This window comes from Buteo buteo, chromosome Z, assembly GCF_964188355.1.
Source record: "Buteo buteo chromosome Z, bButBut1.hap1.1, whole genome shotgun sequence".
In the NCBI taxonomy this organism is placed as follows: Eukaryota; Metazoa; Chordata; class Aves; order Accipitriformes; family Accipitridae; genus Buteo; species Buteo buteo.
In genome coordinates, this window is record NC_134204.1 from 12,325,393 (window position 1) to 12,343,274 (window position 17,882).

The following is a 17,882-nucleotide window of genomic DNA, read 5'->3' on the forward strand; positions in this document are numbered from 1 at the left end:
CTAGAGCAACGAAATGTGGAAGGGGGAACTCTTCTGAAGTTTTTGCATTAGAGGGTGTTTTTTTTCCCCATCCTGTGGTTCAAGATCAGATGGACACAGGTAGGTGCCCAGACATTAGAGTCGCTAGCCCATTCCCAAAAACTCCGCTAAAAAGGAGTGATTTTGTGCTCCGAGCCCATTTCAGTGGACCCTCACCTTTATTGAGCGTCACATCCATGACGATCCTGTCCTTTGGGCCAGGTCCTTTGCGGCTGGAGGAGGAACCATCCGCCTCGTCAGGGCTAGGGACCGGCATGCCACCGCTCGCGCTGGAGCTGGGGGAGCTGGAGCGGCTCAGCAAGGTGGGAGTCACGCAGGGCGTGAGGCTCGGGCTGCGCAGCCGCGTGCGCACCGTCAGGGTCACCACACCTTTCTTGAGTTGCTGGAGAGACATCAATAACCCCAGTAAGGTGCCACGATACACCAACACTTGCCAGTAAACCCGCATACAGTGATTTGTGGCAGCAAAAGGATATAAAGCCGAGGGTATGAAATGGCACTGAACGAAGAGGAGCATGAACCCCTCCTGTACTACATCTGTGTTACCTTAAACCTCTGAATGGCCTCCTGATGGGTCAGTCCTTGTAGAGACTCTCCATTAACTTCTAAGATTTCATCCCCTGGTAATTAGATACAAAAAATGAAGTCAGCAATATACAGACTATAGAGATGTAAAAACCCTTTCCTGTACATAAGGTGACTCACTACTATGAGGATTCCAGTTAACTGCTCAGTAAAAAGCCTTTTACTGCTCTCAGTTTATTTTCACTTGTCCTAATGCCTTTACAAGTTAATAGTGATGAATTGGCAGAGTAAAGACTGTTCTTCAGCACAGATCTTTTAACATGGCATTCTCATACTAACAAACAAGCTGAAACACTACAGATTTTAACTAAAGTCTGAAAATAGATGCTTACAACATGAAGTCCAAAGGGACTATAAAACTCCCTTTCTTTTGTGAGCATCAACAGGAGAAATGGGAATCTAAGTGAAAGACAACAGCACATCGCTCCAAAGCCTGTTCATAGAAAACTAACCTTGCATCCACATGCAGAAAGCAAACGTGTTCTCTTATGAAATGCCTGCAGATGGAGAAGTGTGTAGCCCACACACTGTGATAGCAAATGCCCTTCTCACCCCAACAAACATGTCCCATCACAATTCTACCTGCTTCCAGGCTCTGGGTCTTACTACTTACACCCAGCTGTGTTGATCTACCTTCATTTTATTAAAAAGAGGGTCAGCATAATCCAGACCCACTTTCTGCAATTTTACTTGCATCTGTGCAAAATTAGATGGGGCGATGTCATCATCCAAGTCTACGCCTCCTCTCCTTTCCTAGACCCAGTGGAAAAAAAAAAAAAAAAAAAAAGAAAAAGAGTATGCAAACTCTGAATAGCCTGCAAAGGATTGCTGGGTTTATGGGACAGCTGCTATTTATTGCCTTCCCATGGCGAGTGCACAACCTATGCTGCAGGGACATGAGCTTCCCTCTGGCAGCAAGTGTGAGAGTTGGCACCAAAAGCACTCTCAAATACAAGTGTGATGAGATGTAAAGAGGGGAATGATGATATGAGAAGGAGAGAAGTAACACAGGAGCAGCTTGAGAGAAGTAACACAGGAACAGCTTTCTGTGGAAGAGAAGTAACACAGCCCCTGCAGAAGAGTTGTAAACCACTGCTCTAATCTCATGGTCACTTTGTATTTTCAACAGCGTGTAAGAGTCTGTCTGTCTAGCACAGCACTCAGACCAGGGTGCAAACACACACAGAGCAGGCTATATGTCCAGCTCAGAGAATAAGACTGGAAAAGCAGTAATAAAATCAGGATGTATCTGTGTCTCTAACCAGCTGGGTGATCTTACTGCCAATTCCATCCTTCCTCTTTTCTTTTTCTGGTTATGACTCTTACTTGTTGATTCATGTGAAAATCACACCAAGAGGCTCAGAGAGCACAAGGGCCCAAAACAGCCTTTCCCAAGCATGTCCCTCTGTATAAGCCCTTCTTGGACCAGCATCTTTAAGCCAGATGTTGGTTGGATAGATACGTTTCACTGCTATCAATGACCCTCTCCAACTGAAAAACTGAAGCTTATGGCTTGGGCAAATAAAGTTCACTGAATAGGAAGGGAAAAAAAAAAACCAAACAGACAAGAAACCATGATGCTGCAGCTACTCCTTCTTAATATGCAATATAATCAAGTTAACTGCTATGAATGATCTTCCCCAGGATGGACAAACAGGGTGTGTTACATCCTCCCCAGCCTCTTGCTGATGTCCAGGTGCCTAAATAAAGCTGTACTTGACTACTTCTGGTGGACCGAAATAATATCCCACTGTGGTCCTTTATATGTAGTTGGATTCTCTCTACCATACCTTCTTTAAGCCTTCCATCAGCAGCTGCTGCTCCATTTGGGAATATAGTCTTCACAAAAATCCCCATGCGTCCACGAGCAGAATCCTGACCTCCCACAATGCTGAATCCAAGACCCTACAGAAAGGGAGGAGAAAACACACAGCTGGCACCTTACTCTATTATCACCTGTGTGAGAAAGACTGCTGATAACATAGAAGACAAAGGAAAGATCAAAACCTAAAAGCTTCTGATGAATTGCACTGCCATCTTACCCTCTGCTTGCATTTCCTCATTTACTTTCACTCTAATATCACACACTTATCAGCTCAAAAAGTAGCAGCAGGCACCTTAAGCTGAAATAGCAAAAATGCTATTTCAAGATTACTTTTTTTTTTTAAACACCAGGTCAACGGCTCTATGTTATCCTATTCCCATTTTAAAAACTGTAACACATTGCTTTTAAATTGACAGACAGTAGATTCCCACCCTTGAGATATATATCCAGGATTAACTGTAGTTTTCTCTGCTGTCACAGATTCTGCATTTCCTCAGGAAAAAGAAAAGCTTAAGAACATGACATAAGGTCAGTGCTGTAATGTCAGGAATGTAGCTGGAAGGGGGCTGGCATGGAGGGGGGGCTGCCATGCACATGTCTCCAGAATAATTAAAAATGTACATGTACCACGTTGTATTTAAATAAATCTAGATCAATACATTCCCCAGGGCTCCATCTGTTAGCTCGTGCCCCTGCGCTGCCCTGGCTGGCTGTGGGACTGTCTTACAAAGCTGATCAGGGAACAGCAGAACGAACCTCTCCCCCTTCTGCTGAGTTATTTCCCAGCCAAATCACTTCCTTGATCTATTCCCCTCCATATTTCTCCTCTTGTCACTGCTGTACATGTATTCTACAGAATAAAGAGAAAAGTCACCGACCAGGTGGACAAGGGAAGTGTAAAACTGTCGTGGTTCAGTGATCTGAAGCCATGGTTATTATTAGCACCTCAGGCAGTGCTCTCCAGCTGAGGGATGCTGCCAGGGCAGGCACCAACACTGTGTTTACAACCCGATACAACCACCAGCTCTTTTGTTTTCCTCCATGAATATGAAGTAGACTACCACAGTTATGAGCTTCTAGTAATTTGATAAGACAGTATTACCGACTTCTAGAAAGGAAGCATCCTAGCTCCCCCGTGCAACGCAAAATAACTGTTTGCTGTGCAATTATCAACTGCAAAGCAACGTACAGAAAGCAGGAGGATCCTGGCACTCCCCTGCACGGACACTGCAGTTCTCCCCGCAGCTCCATTGGGTGGGTTGGGAGAAATACGGCTGCAAAGCACAGCGGTTCCCACATTAGCCCACCTTCCCGGAGAAGCACTGCCACTCCATAGCAGAAAACCACCCCTCGCAGGTCTACCTAGAGATGAAAAAACCAAGGGCAAACACTTGGCTCCCAGCTACCAACAATGGTGATTCTGTGGAAACACTCTTCAAGTCCCAGGTCTGCACGGAGATAATAAAGCAAATGCTACTGCACAAATTGTACACAGTGCAGCCCCTAGCAGAGCTGATCACTCAAAAGGTGGGTGGAAGGCACTCAAAACGGCAGCTGTTTGAGGTGGTTCATGATCACTACTGTGCATGCTCCCAGCTGCTTCCTCATGCCCTGGAGCTAACTGCAGGAAGGGAGGAGAGGGTGATTTATCCCACAGGGAGAAATAATCTAATTCTTATGAGGAAAATAGTGTCAAAAAAAAAGTACGTGAAAAATTAAGAAATACTCGCTTGGAAATGTCATGAAAGACCTGAAGCTCCCAAAACAAGGTGAGCTATAGCAATCGTGAGTCAATCTACCCAGAGAAGCCACTATTTCTAACTCTTTGCTAAACTTAAAGCACAACAAGGAATTTGTTTTGTATTTGAGCTTGAAAGTCATAACAAGTCTTTTTAGTCCAAAACATATCCATCTGATGAATTTAAAGAGTATTTCAGAAAAAGACATGCATATTTTTAGCATGTTTAAATGACAGCTCCAATGCTAGTGTGGATTGGATTAGGGAAAACAATATACACCTAGGTTAATGCTTGTCTATTTTCCCTTAGCATTCAGCCAGCTGGTATCCAGCAAATGTGCAAACACATTAGTGGGGGGAGAAAAGAGGACTCTTTGACCCGAGAATTCAGTGCTCTCAGACAAGCAATCAACCAGGAACCTGTCTTTGGGTTTAACGCTTAATTTGCAGTGATTTTTTTTTTTAATGTATCCAGATTCCACAGAGATAAAATATGCTTGTCCATAAATATGCATGCAGACAGATACTCTTCTGTAGCTGCACCAACTTTGCATAAACATACATATTTAGAGATCCATTATTAATATTTGATATCTTGGTAATGACCACATGCACCAAATCCAAATGAAAGCCACCCCGCATCAAGTGCGTGACACGACCATCGCTTCCCCCATATTTTGCGGGTGTAACTTTGGCATTTAGATTTGAAAATGGGATTTGTTTATCACTACTGCTGTTATTATTATTATTGGCTACCTTGAGATCTGCTGGAAGTCCTGGGTACGGGAGACACCTCTTAAATGCCAGCTCTCGCTACATGTGAGAAACCAGCCACATGCAGAAATCCTCACCTTGCCTTGCCCTTTCATCAGGACAATGTTGGAAATGATGGATGGCTGGGTCAGTCTCCATGGAGATTCCACTTGGGCAGCACTGAAGGAACGGGTGGATTTCTTCACGATATGGTAGTCCTAACAAACATAAGCAAACAAGGGAAGTCGCTCTGATTGCTTGGCACAGGCACTGGGATGTCATACTGGGAAAACTGCGTGTGTTGGGAAATGGCAGGGTGGGATCTTACAGATATATTCAGAAAAATGTTCAAGGGATGAAATCCTAGCTCATTACAGTCAAAGTAAATCTTGCCACAGTAATTTTCCCGCATTTCGCACAGTAGGATCATTTTATAATGTACCAGTCACAAGTTAAATTAAAAAGATTAAGGGTAGGCTCATGATATACTGAAGTCCTTATCTGCTAAAAAAAAAAAAGCCCACATCATCAAATTATTACAACAAAGAGAGGCAGGATTTTTTTGTTTAAGTCCTCAGATCTCTAGAACTGCAACTCGTAAGATCAGCCTTAGGACTTTCTGGCCACTGCAAGAAGTACCCCCCTTCACCATCCTCAAAGTAAGCTCTCCATCGGTGGCCAACGCATCCCATTGTTGTGTCCAGGCCTGGTTTCAGTCCCTGTGATGCACCTACATGCATCTTGTTTTACTACCCTCGCTTCTACGAGCTCCAGACAGGTCTCAAAGGACTGAGCACAGCGAGGTGCTCAGAGCCAGCCCTGCCTTTCCACCCACCTGCCTGGCTCCTGCCGACTCCAGCTGCTGGGGCAGAGAGTGCTTTCTTCCACCCCGGGAATATTTCACTGCTATTTCATAATTCGATTCACCGTTTTCCACTGTCAGCTCATCGTCTTCTCCCACGGACTCCAAGCGGGATCCGGCACCTAGGGAAAATGACAGAAACACATTCCGCAAACATCTCAGCTTTACCCTCTCGCCAGCACACAATAATCACCTCCCGCAAATCCCAACTTCAACAGTGCCTTAAAACAATGCTACACAGTTCCCAACCGGGCAGTTAGAAGCTAGTTTTAATCATCCTCAACTGAAGACTTCTCCTGCTGTCACAGCTTTTCTACGATCTTTCCGTGATGCTGAACTGCTCGGCACTGTTGCTTGTGGTAGTAAGAAAAAGCAGAAGATAACTGAGCTGGGAGCTCAGGGACAGAAAAGAAATTCAGCTGTTCTCACCCAATGGCACTTGCCAGTGCACTAAGCTCTCAAGCTTCATTTATTTAAAATTAAAAGACCTGACACTGTAAAAGTATTCATTTCTGGAGGTGTCATGTCACTTTGAGGGAAATTTTTCTGGAATGGAAAAAGGAAAAATGTGCCAAATAAATGCTATTTTCCTTCCTTCTGGCAACGATCATAGTTGTCTTGAAGAGGAGTGCAGAGTTCAGGTAAGAAACAGAATTATTTGTCTTGAAGGACATCCTGCAATTAGCCGCAGAGTACCCTGCTCCTCACACCAGGGCTCCTCCAATTCTCATTTTCTTCAACATCCCCACAGGACCCCCGGTCACAGCAGTTCCCGCACATTTATCCTTGCCATTTCCCCACCATGCAGGGAAGGGCTGTTAACCCCTATTTTACAGATGAAAACCCAAGGCACAGACAGGCCAAATTTGTGCAAGCTGAATTTCATGACATGGCTTTAAGATTACTTTAAACCGATGTTAAGCTGGAGCTGCCAAAGAAAGGAGAAGCTCTGCTTTCCCTTTATATGCACTGCCCTGTCCTTACTCTGGGGATGGGGCTCACAAGCCACGGGCTGAGGTAGACCTGCCACATCCATAGGCAGAATTTGTACCCGCTGCCCAGAGCGCAATTTAAACCCACTCCTTGCTTCGGGGCGTGAAATTACCTCCGGTTTTAAAGCTCCCCTTCCCTGGGCACACAGGGCACTGCTGCTGCTGCACACAGCCAGGACAGCTATCGCTGCAGGACCCGCAGCACCCTGACACTTCTTTCACTCCCAAACCCTCCTGGTACCTACAACTACTCCTTTCCTGTTACCTCTCCCTCTCTTCTTCTAGGAAAACAAACAGTTATATTTAGTATATATATTCTATACTATATATTATATAGTATATAGTAATTACATATATTCTATGCTTTCTGCCCACCTCTGAATGCAGCTTCCCCTCCCGCGCTGCAGCCCAGGCATGGGACCAGGCTGGGGGATGCTCCAGGCTCACCCACGGCCCAGGGGCATCAGCCCTCACAGGAACCAGGGCTGGATCCCCAGTGAGCCACCAACACACAGCTGCAGGGGCTACAGGCAGAGGAGCTCCCTAGAGGATGCTGAAAATATCTGAGTAAACGGAAATTTAGGTGAACACAGGAGGGAGGGAGCCTCAGAAGCTATCAGGGATGAGAATGTGATCGAGGTCTGCACACAGGTTACTGTTAAGACCTGGGGACAAAGCAACAGAAATTTTGGGGAGTACTGGCCGTAATGGGTATTTTGGTGATGGTATGTTGAAACATGTCCCCCACCTCAGTATCAGAGCACACTGAAATATCCAGGGAATGTAAATGTTAAAAAAAGAGAGAGAAGAGAGAACCAGAAAAAAGAAAGAAGCTTCCAAAACTTTGCTTCATCTTTCTGTCCATAAAGTAGTTCAACTCAGGAGGCTAAATGCTAACATCTTACAGCTGGGATTTTCCTTCCAAATTAGAGTAACATGATCTTCAAAGGAAAGAAATCCTACCTCACTTTTGGGGAGCTAAAATAAATACACAACATAAAAATTCTACTATTGCTATCTTTCATCAACCCAGCTTTACCTTGGGATCGACTTCTGTATTTCAGTATGCCACTCCCCAGAGTTGGACTCTGGTTGTTTCCTTTGGACAATTCTGCACAAGCTGGATCTTGAGACTTCTCAGTTTCCATCACCTAAAAAAATTGAAACAAAAAAAAATTATTTACTTGTAAACAGAGAAGTTGATGGAATTCCTCTCATTTTTACTAAGGGGCAGAAAATTCCACCACACATCATCTTTTTTCCCAAAACATGTCATTGTATTAAGCCAGCACACTTTTCTCTAAGTAATTTTCAGCAATGCCTTTGGACATTATTGGAGATCTCACTGATGGGTACAGCTCAGTATGGCCAGGGATCCTCTGCAGGGTACCACACTGAGCCCCCAGAGCGCCTCCAGCAACCACGGCACCTCATTCAGGTGCTTCTACATGCATTTTAACAAGATTTTGATGTAGCTTTTATTGCAGTTTGTTCAGCTCAGCAAGCTTTCAGAGACTTCACATCTTTATAGAGAAAACCACTTTAAAAAAGTGTTATTTTATTGTTAGTGTCTAGAGCTGAATGCTGATGCATAATGGATGAAAAGCTAATTTAACAGAAAGTTATAAAGATTATATACCTAAGCACTTAAAAGCCTGGAAATGCTCAACTTAAATTTACATGTGGAATTGCAACCCCGCCACCCTCAGTAAATGCACTGAGACAGGAGGAGTCTGTTTACCTGCTGTTTTTGCCTAGATGGAGGTGACAAAATCCTGCTCCCACACTCTCAGGGATGAGCACAACTGCCCATGCACAAAGCCCACAAAGACCTTCCCCAACCCCTGTGTTGTGGAAGACCCTTGTGACCTCCTTCTCCACTTACTGCTTTCTTTACCAAACTACAGCAGTCATTATTTTTCTAGATGTAGGAAAATAGCGATCCTTGACATGCTCCCCATGCACACAGCAATTCTTTTATATTCTCAACCCCATCACCCACCACGCATCCTCTGCACAATTATTCAGACAGCTCATGCAAAGGACAACAATTTCCAATACAACCACTTACTGGTTGCATTATACTTTTAATGTACTATATGAACCGCTGGAAGTCAGTTTAAAAAAAAATCCCACCGAAATCACCAAACACTCTTACTGTTAAAATAATTTCTACTTCCACTATTCAAGCTTAGAAATGGCAGAATCTTCCCCAGAACCTGCCTCCCAACTCCCAGCCTCTCTTGTCCCCAAACCAAGAAGGCCAAAGTTTATCTTTTGCATACAGTCTAGACTTCATGATTTCAGTTCAAAGGGTAGAAAACTTCAGGAAACCATAAAACTGGTAGATAACAGGAAGCTGGAATGGAAACTGCTTTTTATGCCTCCGCCTTCACCATGAACAGCTACACACAGTTTACACATCCCAGCTAGTTCTTGTTGATTTTTCAAGGCATTGCAGCAACTACTTCGGAGTTCACTTCTAGCATCACATGCTTTGCAGCTTACAGCTCCAGATAATCAGATTCATTTGAAGAAAATAACTACATCTGCCTGAAAAAAACCATTACTTATGATTTGGCCATCCTAATGAGGGACTCATTCCAGAAAAGATGTAAGAAATCAGATCCAAAAACCCACCCAAGAGACCCAAACCAACGGTGATTAGACCACTGGCAAAGTATCACAAACTCTCCCTGTGAGAGATAGGGATACCCAGAAGACAGCAGAAGTGTTTAGACGTGAGTTGGGACTTCATGAATCACATAAAGTTACGTTGCAATTTACCATAGATGTGAAAATACTCTTTATTAAGTGAGAATGCCTCCCTTGTAGAAAGGTAGAAATCACTTGCACAAACACACAAAAATCACGTAGCTTGTGGTTTTGAAGGTGTGCGAAACAATCAGTGCTCAGGGGTAGTGTCAATTCTGTGGTTGAGAAGTATCTGAAGCGTAGGCATGAAGAAAAACAAGAGGGATGCCTCACCAAAGCAGCCAGTTTTGTCAGCATGCTGTTTTAACTACCCTAACAGACAGAGATGGGTCCAACCAGACTTTTCTGGAGCTGAGCACAACCCAGCTCGGGTCCGGAGCTATAGAGCCGCTTTGTTTCTGCAGCATGCAGGGACATGGGCAATTATACCTGATGAGACCACACAACTCCCAGTCCAAAGCTGGAGTGCTACCTCCAGCTCAGAGCATGGAAGAAAAAATCGAGTTAGCTTGCAGCAGTGTACAGACAGATGCTGAAATCATCACTGCCACAGCCAACTTCCACCCCAAGCCCAGGCTCAAGGGTGACCCCATCAGTGCATCTTGTGTTTCTACTGCACAAGGTTTGGGTTTGGTTTGAAACTTTTTTTTGCTTTTATTTATTTTGCCTGTGCAACACAAGCAAAGTATAGATGCATTTTGCAGTTACATAAATTCCCATCTAGTAGGGTGCGAGGAAAAACCGGAGGCAATTGCCACTTGCATTAAAACCGTACACCCTGTTCCTCCACCTCATCACTGCGCAATCCTGGAGGCTGTAAGCCTACAGACAGCAAACCCCCAAATCCCAAGTATGATCCACAGAAGGGCATGTGTGTGCAAACACCAACGCTGGGGAAAGCCTCAAGGCTTCCTGAAATTACATTTTATCCAACTTGGCTTCAGACTACAATAAGAAGTACAAACAGCTAAATTACCTATGTCTGTGTTTATTTCTTCTTTTAGCAAAAATACTTTTCTGACACTAATTATAAACATGTAGGGGAAGACACTCTAGCATTTGCAATGAAGTAGATATTCTTTAAGTTGTTGAGCTTGTCTAATAAACCACCAAGAGTTTTATCCTATTTAGAAAACACTTAAAAATCCAATCCACAAAGCTTGCGTGAACTCCCCGCAGTCATGTGTCTGTAATCTTTGGCTCTCTCGCAACTTAGACAAGAAGAAAAACTCAGCTCCACCTTATTCTTCTGGCCACACGTGAACGTATCACTTTACTGTCTCGAGTCGGCTGCCTGGATTTAACCATGCCATTTTAATTTTCCTCACTTTCAAGGAAATGGAGCTTATTATTTCAGTTCTGTACGCCTCTTATTAAACTAAACCAATAAATCCTGCCCAACGCCGTCCCAGCGTTAAGGACAAGTGGAGCTTTAACACGCACAGCGGTTTGAAGGGAGATCTAAAAATAGAGCCCATTTTGCCAGTTCATTAAGTAGCTCCAGGATCAAGTGATGGTGACATCTCAATTGATTTCAAAGGAAATGGCACTATCACGGACACACGGTCCTGGCACCGTACCAGGACGAACAACTGCCCCTGGAGTCCTCGCTCGGGCAGAGCTCCAGCAAGACCAGGCCCTTAATTAGGCGAGATGAGGAGCAGGATTATGAAAGTCCGCATTGTTTAACCGCAAACAGCTTGGCAATCGTCGCCGATCTACAAAAACAAGGCGGCACACAGGGGATGATACAATTTAATAAGCAAACCGCTTCACTGCTGCCGCTGCAGAGCGCCTCGGCTGCTGCCTTTCCCATCAGGGAGCCCATCCGACTCCCCACGGCACAGCCTGCCCGCTCTTCTCTGCTGAGGAGTGCCAGCAGCGTAGAGACAAGTTTAACCTGGTAGCTGGGGAGCGAAACCGCGAGGATTAGACTGAGCCGCCTGCGGCGTGCCAAATTCAGCCCTACCTGCACTGGCAAAGCAAGCCCACCGGCGAGTCCGCTGCCTTTCTTTGTATGGAAGACGAATGGCCGTGCCCCTGCACGCAGCAACCCTGCACAACCTCCAGGGGATAATTCCTCCTCTTCTTTGGTCCCGACACAGCCAGGACAGTTCTTCCTTGAGCAGCGCTACCCCAAACATATTTCACCATGGAACACCCCAGTGCTGCCGTCTGTAGGGCAGCCAGCAGGATGAACCCCGCAAGTGTCCAAGAGGAGCCAGCACCAGACCCTTCAGAGAAAGGTGCAAAACGCCCGACACAAACCTGACTTCACCTGGTCCCTGCACAATGTCTTTCTTCCTAGTCCCTCGAGACTAGCTGATGCCTTAAAGGCTTTAACCTTGCCAAAAGTTTGGGAGATTTTGTTCCAAGACCTATTACAATTGTAGTTGTTCCAGTTGTTTGTGCAATTATTTATCGCTTTATGGGGCACAGCACGCTTTAAGCCTTAAATGTATCTGGTAGGCAGGCAACTCCACAGGCCCCTTTACCTTACACAGAAAGTAAAATACCGTCACTTTTAAATTAGCTCTTTTTCAATTTAATTGAATCCATCTCCCAGGTAAATTACAAACTGCAGCACTATAATTTACCAGAATTAACACTGCAAACGATGCGGAGGACACAGATTGTCTAATCTCGGCCAGCACTGAGTTTTCCATGGCTTACTGCTCTATTTTGGGGCACGCACAAAGCTTCCTGCATGTTGGGAAGAGCCAGATGAGCCAGGACGCACCGCGCCAGGGGCTGCAGCACCCACAGGCACCTTTCCGAAACACAGCACCTCCCAACGCCCAGGGAGCTCCCTCGGCTGAACCACGGGGCTCACAAGAAGTCCAAATTAAACCCAGATTTAATCGGTTTTGGTGCAAGCTACGGGAATCCCCTTTCGAAGCGTGCTGCATCGCTGCTCCCCTCTGTCGTGGCACAAACTCAGAGATCCAAATGGAGCCAGGGATGGAGGAAAACAGGAGGAACGTCACCTCCACGTCAGCACTAATTCAGTGCCGTAACTGGCGTCTGAGAAAATCTCGGTGCCCCACTTTCTCCCCCAGTGCAAAGCTGCTGGGGCAGACAGGAGCTCTGCGTGTTGGCCAGGCAGGCTCCACCACCGAGGCTCCAGGAGGGCTCCGATTTGGGCTATATTAAGCACTGCTGGTGAAACAAAGCACCGACCACCTTCCCCAGCAGCTCATCTGGGAATTACCCGTGCCGGTACCACCGGGTGCAGCCTGTGCTTCCTCCTGGCCGGGCAAAGGGGATGGGAACCTGAGGCCTCTTTTGCCTAATTATAAAGAAAGTGTTGGAAAACTCTCAGTTCATGTGCAGCAGGAGATCAGGAAACCCGACAAACAGTCGAGAACTGGAGCTGCCCTATTTTCTGAATAGGTGGAAACGCCAAATAAACAAAACAAAAGCCTTTAAAGTCGTCTCCAAGAATGTCTGGCCTATCACTCTACCAAATGCCTGCATTCAAGAGCCACCCTAAGCCTTTACTGTAATGCAGTAGTTGCTAGAAAGGGCATTACTGTCAGCTTCAGGAAGTGGTTATTTTTACTGTTCTTTACCAAGCCTATACAGTTCTCACACACAAACCTGCACGTGGAACGTAACCTGGCACTTAGCCGCACAAAGGCAGCAGCAATATCTGCCCCTGCACCCTCAGCAAACAGACTGGAAAGACACAACGGCAGAGCTGAGTTGCTCTCATCTTCCAGAACGCTCTGTTTATTTTGTACAAGACACTCCAAAACCTTCTTCCATGTGTTTTGATACCAGGAGCCCCAATGTGCTGACCATGGCCCAGAGGAGGCTGGCAGGTTCCCAGGGTAGCAGGATCCCAGCTGTGCCGGCTCCAAAAGACTCATCGGTGCAATGTTACATTTATGGTCAAAGCTGCAGTTAAGCAAAGCAGATTTCATTTTCAGGTTTCCAAACAGCCGCTAAAATTAATAATAATGTTTTGAAGAGGCAAAACTTTAAAAATATCCTTTTAAAAAGGAATAAATGCAGGAAATGGCTAATGCAGCTAAGTTCTCCAAGAAACAGATATCACAGACAACACATGCCTTGGAAATAGTAAGACGCTCCCAGCTAAACAGTTCTTAGTCCTTTTTGGACCAGATTACTCTTCTGCAATATGTTATGATTTTCATTAGAAACAGCTTCTAAGCTAAAGGAAATCAAATGCATACATTTCTGAAACGGTGCACAAACAGATCACTGCTGTTTTCTTTTTTTGTGCTTTATCCTTTTTCCCCCCAAACATTAAAAAAGCATGACGCATTTGCATGCAGTTTAGTCGTTGCCCACGAGATGTCTCCATGTGCTGCAGAGCAGTCCCAGAAGATTGGTGCTGGTAAACAGAGGAGACAAACATGGAACTGAAGTTGTGTGAAAGCTGGTCCAACTACTCTTTAATAAACGCTCAGTTCATGGCTTAGCACAAATCTGGAGACCATGCATCATGATGAATAATAAATTGCTTCTGCCTTTTTTTTTTGAACGATAACCTTTTTACTCACAGTGAGGGACAAAGCAAGCAGTAAACAGTCCTCAAAATAAGCAACCCTCCTGAGAACGAAGCAAGACCTTCCTAATACTGATGTCAACCCACAGCTGCAGAGAGCATTCCCATGACACATCTGGTGGAGAGCTTTGGATTTCAGCTCCAAACCCACATTTTATATCATCCTAAGTACACAAGAGGATATGGAGTATGTAAGCATTAAGTGCCTTTCATACCTGAATCAAGGATCTGAAGCCTCATGCATTATATAGGTTACATTTATTCAAGCACAGCACATCTCAAATGAGTTTTAACTGAGCCCAACCAAGACTGGACTGTGTACACCCTCAAGAATTTGCAGATAAACACACTGCAGATGTGATGATACGACATTCACACTAACTTTCAAATCCTACAGCCTTTATCATCATTCTGTTAATGTATGTGAACTGCATGACTGTGACAGCATCTCTCTTGTTCCAGTGCCATGAGGGGGTTATTTTTAGCTTGTTAAAGGCAGTTCATCTCCTTCAAAACCGGGCAGTTATCCAAACAGCCAAAGGAGAGACAGGCTGTACTGTATCTGTTGCTTTATGGGAAAAACCCTCATTCACAAAAACAAAGACCATGCAGAACCTGTACTGTAGATAAACTTGTGTTTCTATTACTCTGCTGACTTGGCTTTCAAACATATCACAGGGAAAGGGCAAAAATTGTAACTCTGGGCATTGTCTACACTGATATTTATGGTCAAGTCAAAAAGGTTATCTTCCACCAGCCCAAGCAACAGGAGATATTTCAGTTTGTAGGCTGCCTCATGTCTACAGGGAACTCTTCAGAGTATTGGCCTCCGGGTGAAACAGCTTTCCCTGGGCTTGCCTTTAACAAGGAGGCAGTAGAAAGTGGCCCAGAAGAGCTGGGAGCCAGCCACAAGGAAGAATGTGACTGCTGCTGAGGAGCTCCCTCCTGACCTGAAGAACACATTCACGTCAATGTCTCCTTGACAGGTGAATTTTAGAACTTGTGAAAAACACTAATTCAACGACACTGCCCTGCTGAGGGCCTTTCACCACTCTTCCTCCTCCCCAAACTCACGCGATGTGTGCCCACACCTTCCCCGAGCCCTTGCCATTGCCGCACCACCACCATCAGCCCATCACTGAACATCGCCCTGGCAATAAGATGAATTGGAATTGCTTATTTTAGTGTGATACAGCTTCTGGAAGCAACACAAGAAGAAGAGCCACATTGGGAGAACAAGATTTGGACCCCAAATATTTTGTCATTTTCTCTTGCCCAAATTCCTAACTCCATTTACTGTAAAAAAATTGCATTTGGAGTCATTGTAGGACCCAGTGTGTCTGCTCAGCTACAGCATGGGTGGAGGGCGCTGCGCAGGCACAGGCATAGATATGCTGGACAAGACTGTATCTCAGAAAGGTACAGTGCTGCCAGACTTTCAACAAATGCAGCATTTAGAGCTGAGCAGCAGCTCCAAGCCATGGTGAGGTGCGGCTGGACCCTGCCCTCACCTGCCCCTTCCGAGGATGATCTGGCACAAGGCAGGATCTGCAAACACTGACAGCCCTCACCGTGAAGAGAAAAGGAGTTATTAAACCCTTCTCCAGGACAAGGGCTGGCCACAACCGAGCCTCACACCAGGCTCTTCATCTTCTCCCCCCCTGCCAAGTAAAGCATTTCATTGCAAAGCAGATTTCTGCCAGCAAAAGCTCTTTTCTTGCTTTTTTCCAGCCATGCAGTGCTGTTTGAGGAGTGAGTTGTGTTTCAGCAACCTCTTTTGAGACTGCAGTGCCCTAATGGGAACGAACACTCAAGCCCTCGAAGTAATGAGGGTCCCTCCCCGCACTCTGCACACATTTAATTGTTGAGATACGCTTCCTTTTCCTTCTTAATGCTAATGCTTTCTCTGAAATTCTCTCCCAGTGTTTCCAGAAGAACTTTTGACCCCAAGAGTGTTTTGAAACTTATGGCATTGTTATCCTCTTCCTTATTATGCTTGCATGGCTACAGGTAATTATGTACCAATTGCCTGGTAAGACAGAAAGGCTCATGACAGAAAAAAACTAAGCAGACCTACAGCTCAGATAAAAAATAAAAATGGGGAGGGAGGGGGATTAAACAAATGCATTTTTTCATATTCCCCAAACAGGTTTATTTACCCACTTTCAGCTGCATGTCTTGCAAAAAAGACAAGTGGGTTTTGGCAGGGATGAGGAAATCCAGCTCATGCAAGAAACCTTTAACAGGAGACATCCTGTTTCTGTTACTTGTAGGAGGATCAAGACCTTGCTGGGTCACGGCCATCTTGTGGGTCACGGCATGCAATGTGCCCACAGCTCACGTGAAGGTACACATCAAGCACTTCAGGTCAACACAAAATGATTAAACACAAGCAAAAGGGGCTTACCACCCCACAGCAGAGGGTCACACAGCCAGGGATGCTGCCAGAGGCTGTGTCCCCAGGGCTTGCCTGCATGGTGAGCCTGGGCATGGGGAGGTGAATTGCCTTGCCTCCCAGGTTCCCCACAACAGGTACGGATAACGATGACCTCTTTTCCCAAATAAGAAATTTCTCCTTTGTACAATTCTATTCTGCACGGAATAGACTTGGCTCAGGGTCCTGCCTCCAGCATCACGAGGGGCAGATACCCAGGGGAGAGCACAAGATTAAGCAAAGTACAGAGGAACAGTCCCCAGCTTTCCCTCCCTGCCTCCAGCAATTAGAGATCAAAACCTCCTGAGGCAGACACCCTCTTCTTGTATTTAGGGACTTTTTGAAATTTCAAGCCATTAATATGAAGCTGGTCACTGAAGCTGAACACTTCAAAAATGAAGTACTCAGATCATCATATACTGAACAATATAGCACTACCAGGCAAGAAAATTTTCAAGCAACTAAGCCTCTATCTGGGGACCCAAAATGCCCCAAATTCATCAGACACTTTGCAAACTCTTGGCAGACCTGCTTTCTCTTTAGAGTTCATTTCCCAGGTTGCTCCACCACCCAGCAAAACAGCAACAGATTTGATTTCAAGCAACAGAAATACTAGGAGAAGTGAATTAGAATTAAAAATAAATGGTCAAAGGCAAATACTATCATATCATCCTATTTCATGTGAACATAAATAATGACATTTTGAAATAGCAATGTCAACTGCACAAGGCGAAATTCAGATTGGGGGGTGGGGAGGAGTTTAAAATCCCCAAGTGCCTCAGAACAATTTAGCACAACACAACTCTGTGACCCAGTATTTCGTATCTATAGTTCAGGAATATTTTGGCCAAACTAGCTCTGAAAGAAATACACTTTAAGGATATTAACGTAATCCTTTTTCTGCCTGGTAGCACAAGTTTTATTGAAGTCAGAACTTTAAGGGATGTTTCATGTTAAACAGGGCTTTATATAAGGAGACTTTGTAAAAACAGAGATCCAATTAAATTGTATTATGAAATTTTTATTAATGAAACACAAGAAGTGGACTTTCAAGTAAGACTTACAAGTGATACTTCTCTTAAATTACAGTTTTCAAGTGTCGCTAAACTCTTCTGGTGTGTCCTGGCGAAGCTGACTAGCTCAGATTATACTTCCCTGGCTGGAAGCACTGGAGCAGAACTTAAGATTTTTAAAGAATTTGCTCACAGGGAAAATTTTTAACATCCAGCCCCTAGAAGGAGATTTTTTTTTTTTTTTTAAATTTTTCACAGAATCGTAGAGTAAGCCAGGTTGGAAAGGACCTTTGGAGGTCCCTGGTCCAGCCCCCATCTCAAAGCAGAGACAAGTCAGAGCAGGTTCCTCAGGGCCTGGTCCAGCTGAGTTCTAAATAACTAGAAGGATGAAG

At 44.9% G+C, this 17,882-nt stretch overlaps 1 protein-coding gene across 4 annotated transcripts in view; it reads right to left on the reverse strand.

Moving 5' to 3' along the window:
* Nucleotides 1–17,882, reverse strand: part of PDZD2 (PDZ domain containing 2) — a 143,523-nt gene that overhangs the window by 32,219 nt on the left and 93,422 nt on the right. For all 4 annotated transcript variants that reach the window (XM_075019829.1, XM_075019826.1, XM_075019830.1 and 1 more), the window contains 6 exons: nt 7,834–7,945; nt 5,776–5,924; nt 5,039–5,158; nt 2,415–2,529; nt 586–659; nt 196–421 (listed from right to left, as the gene is read on the reverse strand). In XM_075019829.1, the coding sequence (XP_074875930.1) occupies nt 196–421; nt 586–659; nt 2,415–2,529; nt 5,039–5,158; nt 5,776–5,924; nt 7,834–7,945 (796 nt within the window). The remainder of the gene's footprint in view (nt 1–195; nt 422–585; nt 660–2,414; nt 2,530–5,038; nt 5,159–5,775; nt 5,925–7,833; nt 7,946–17,882) is intronic.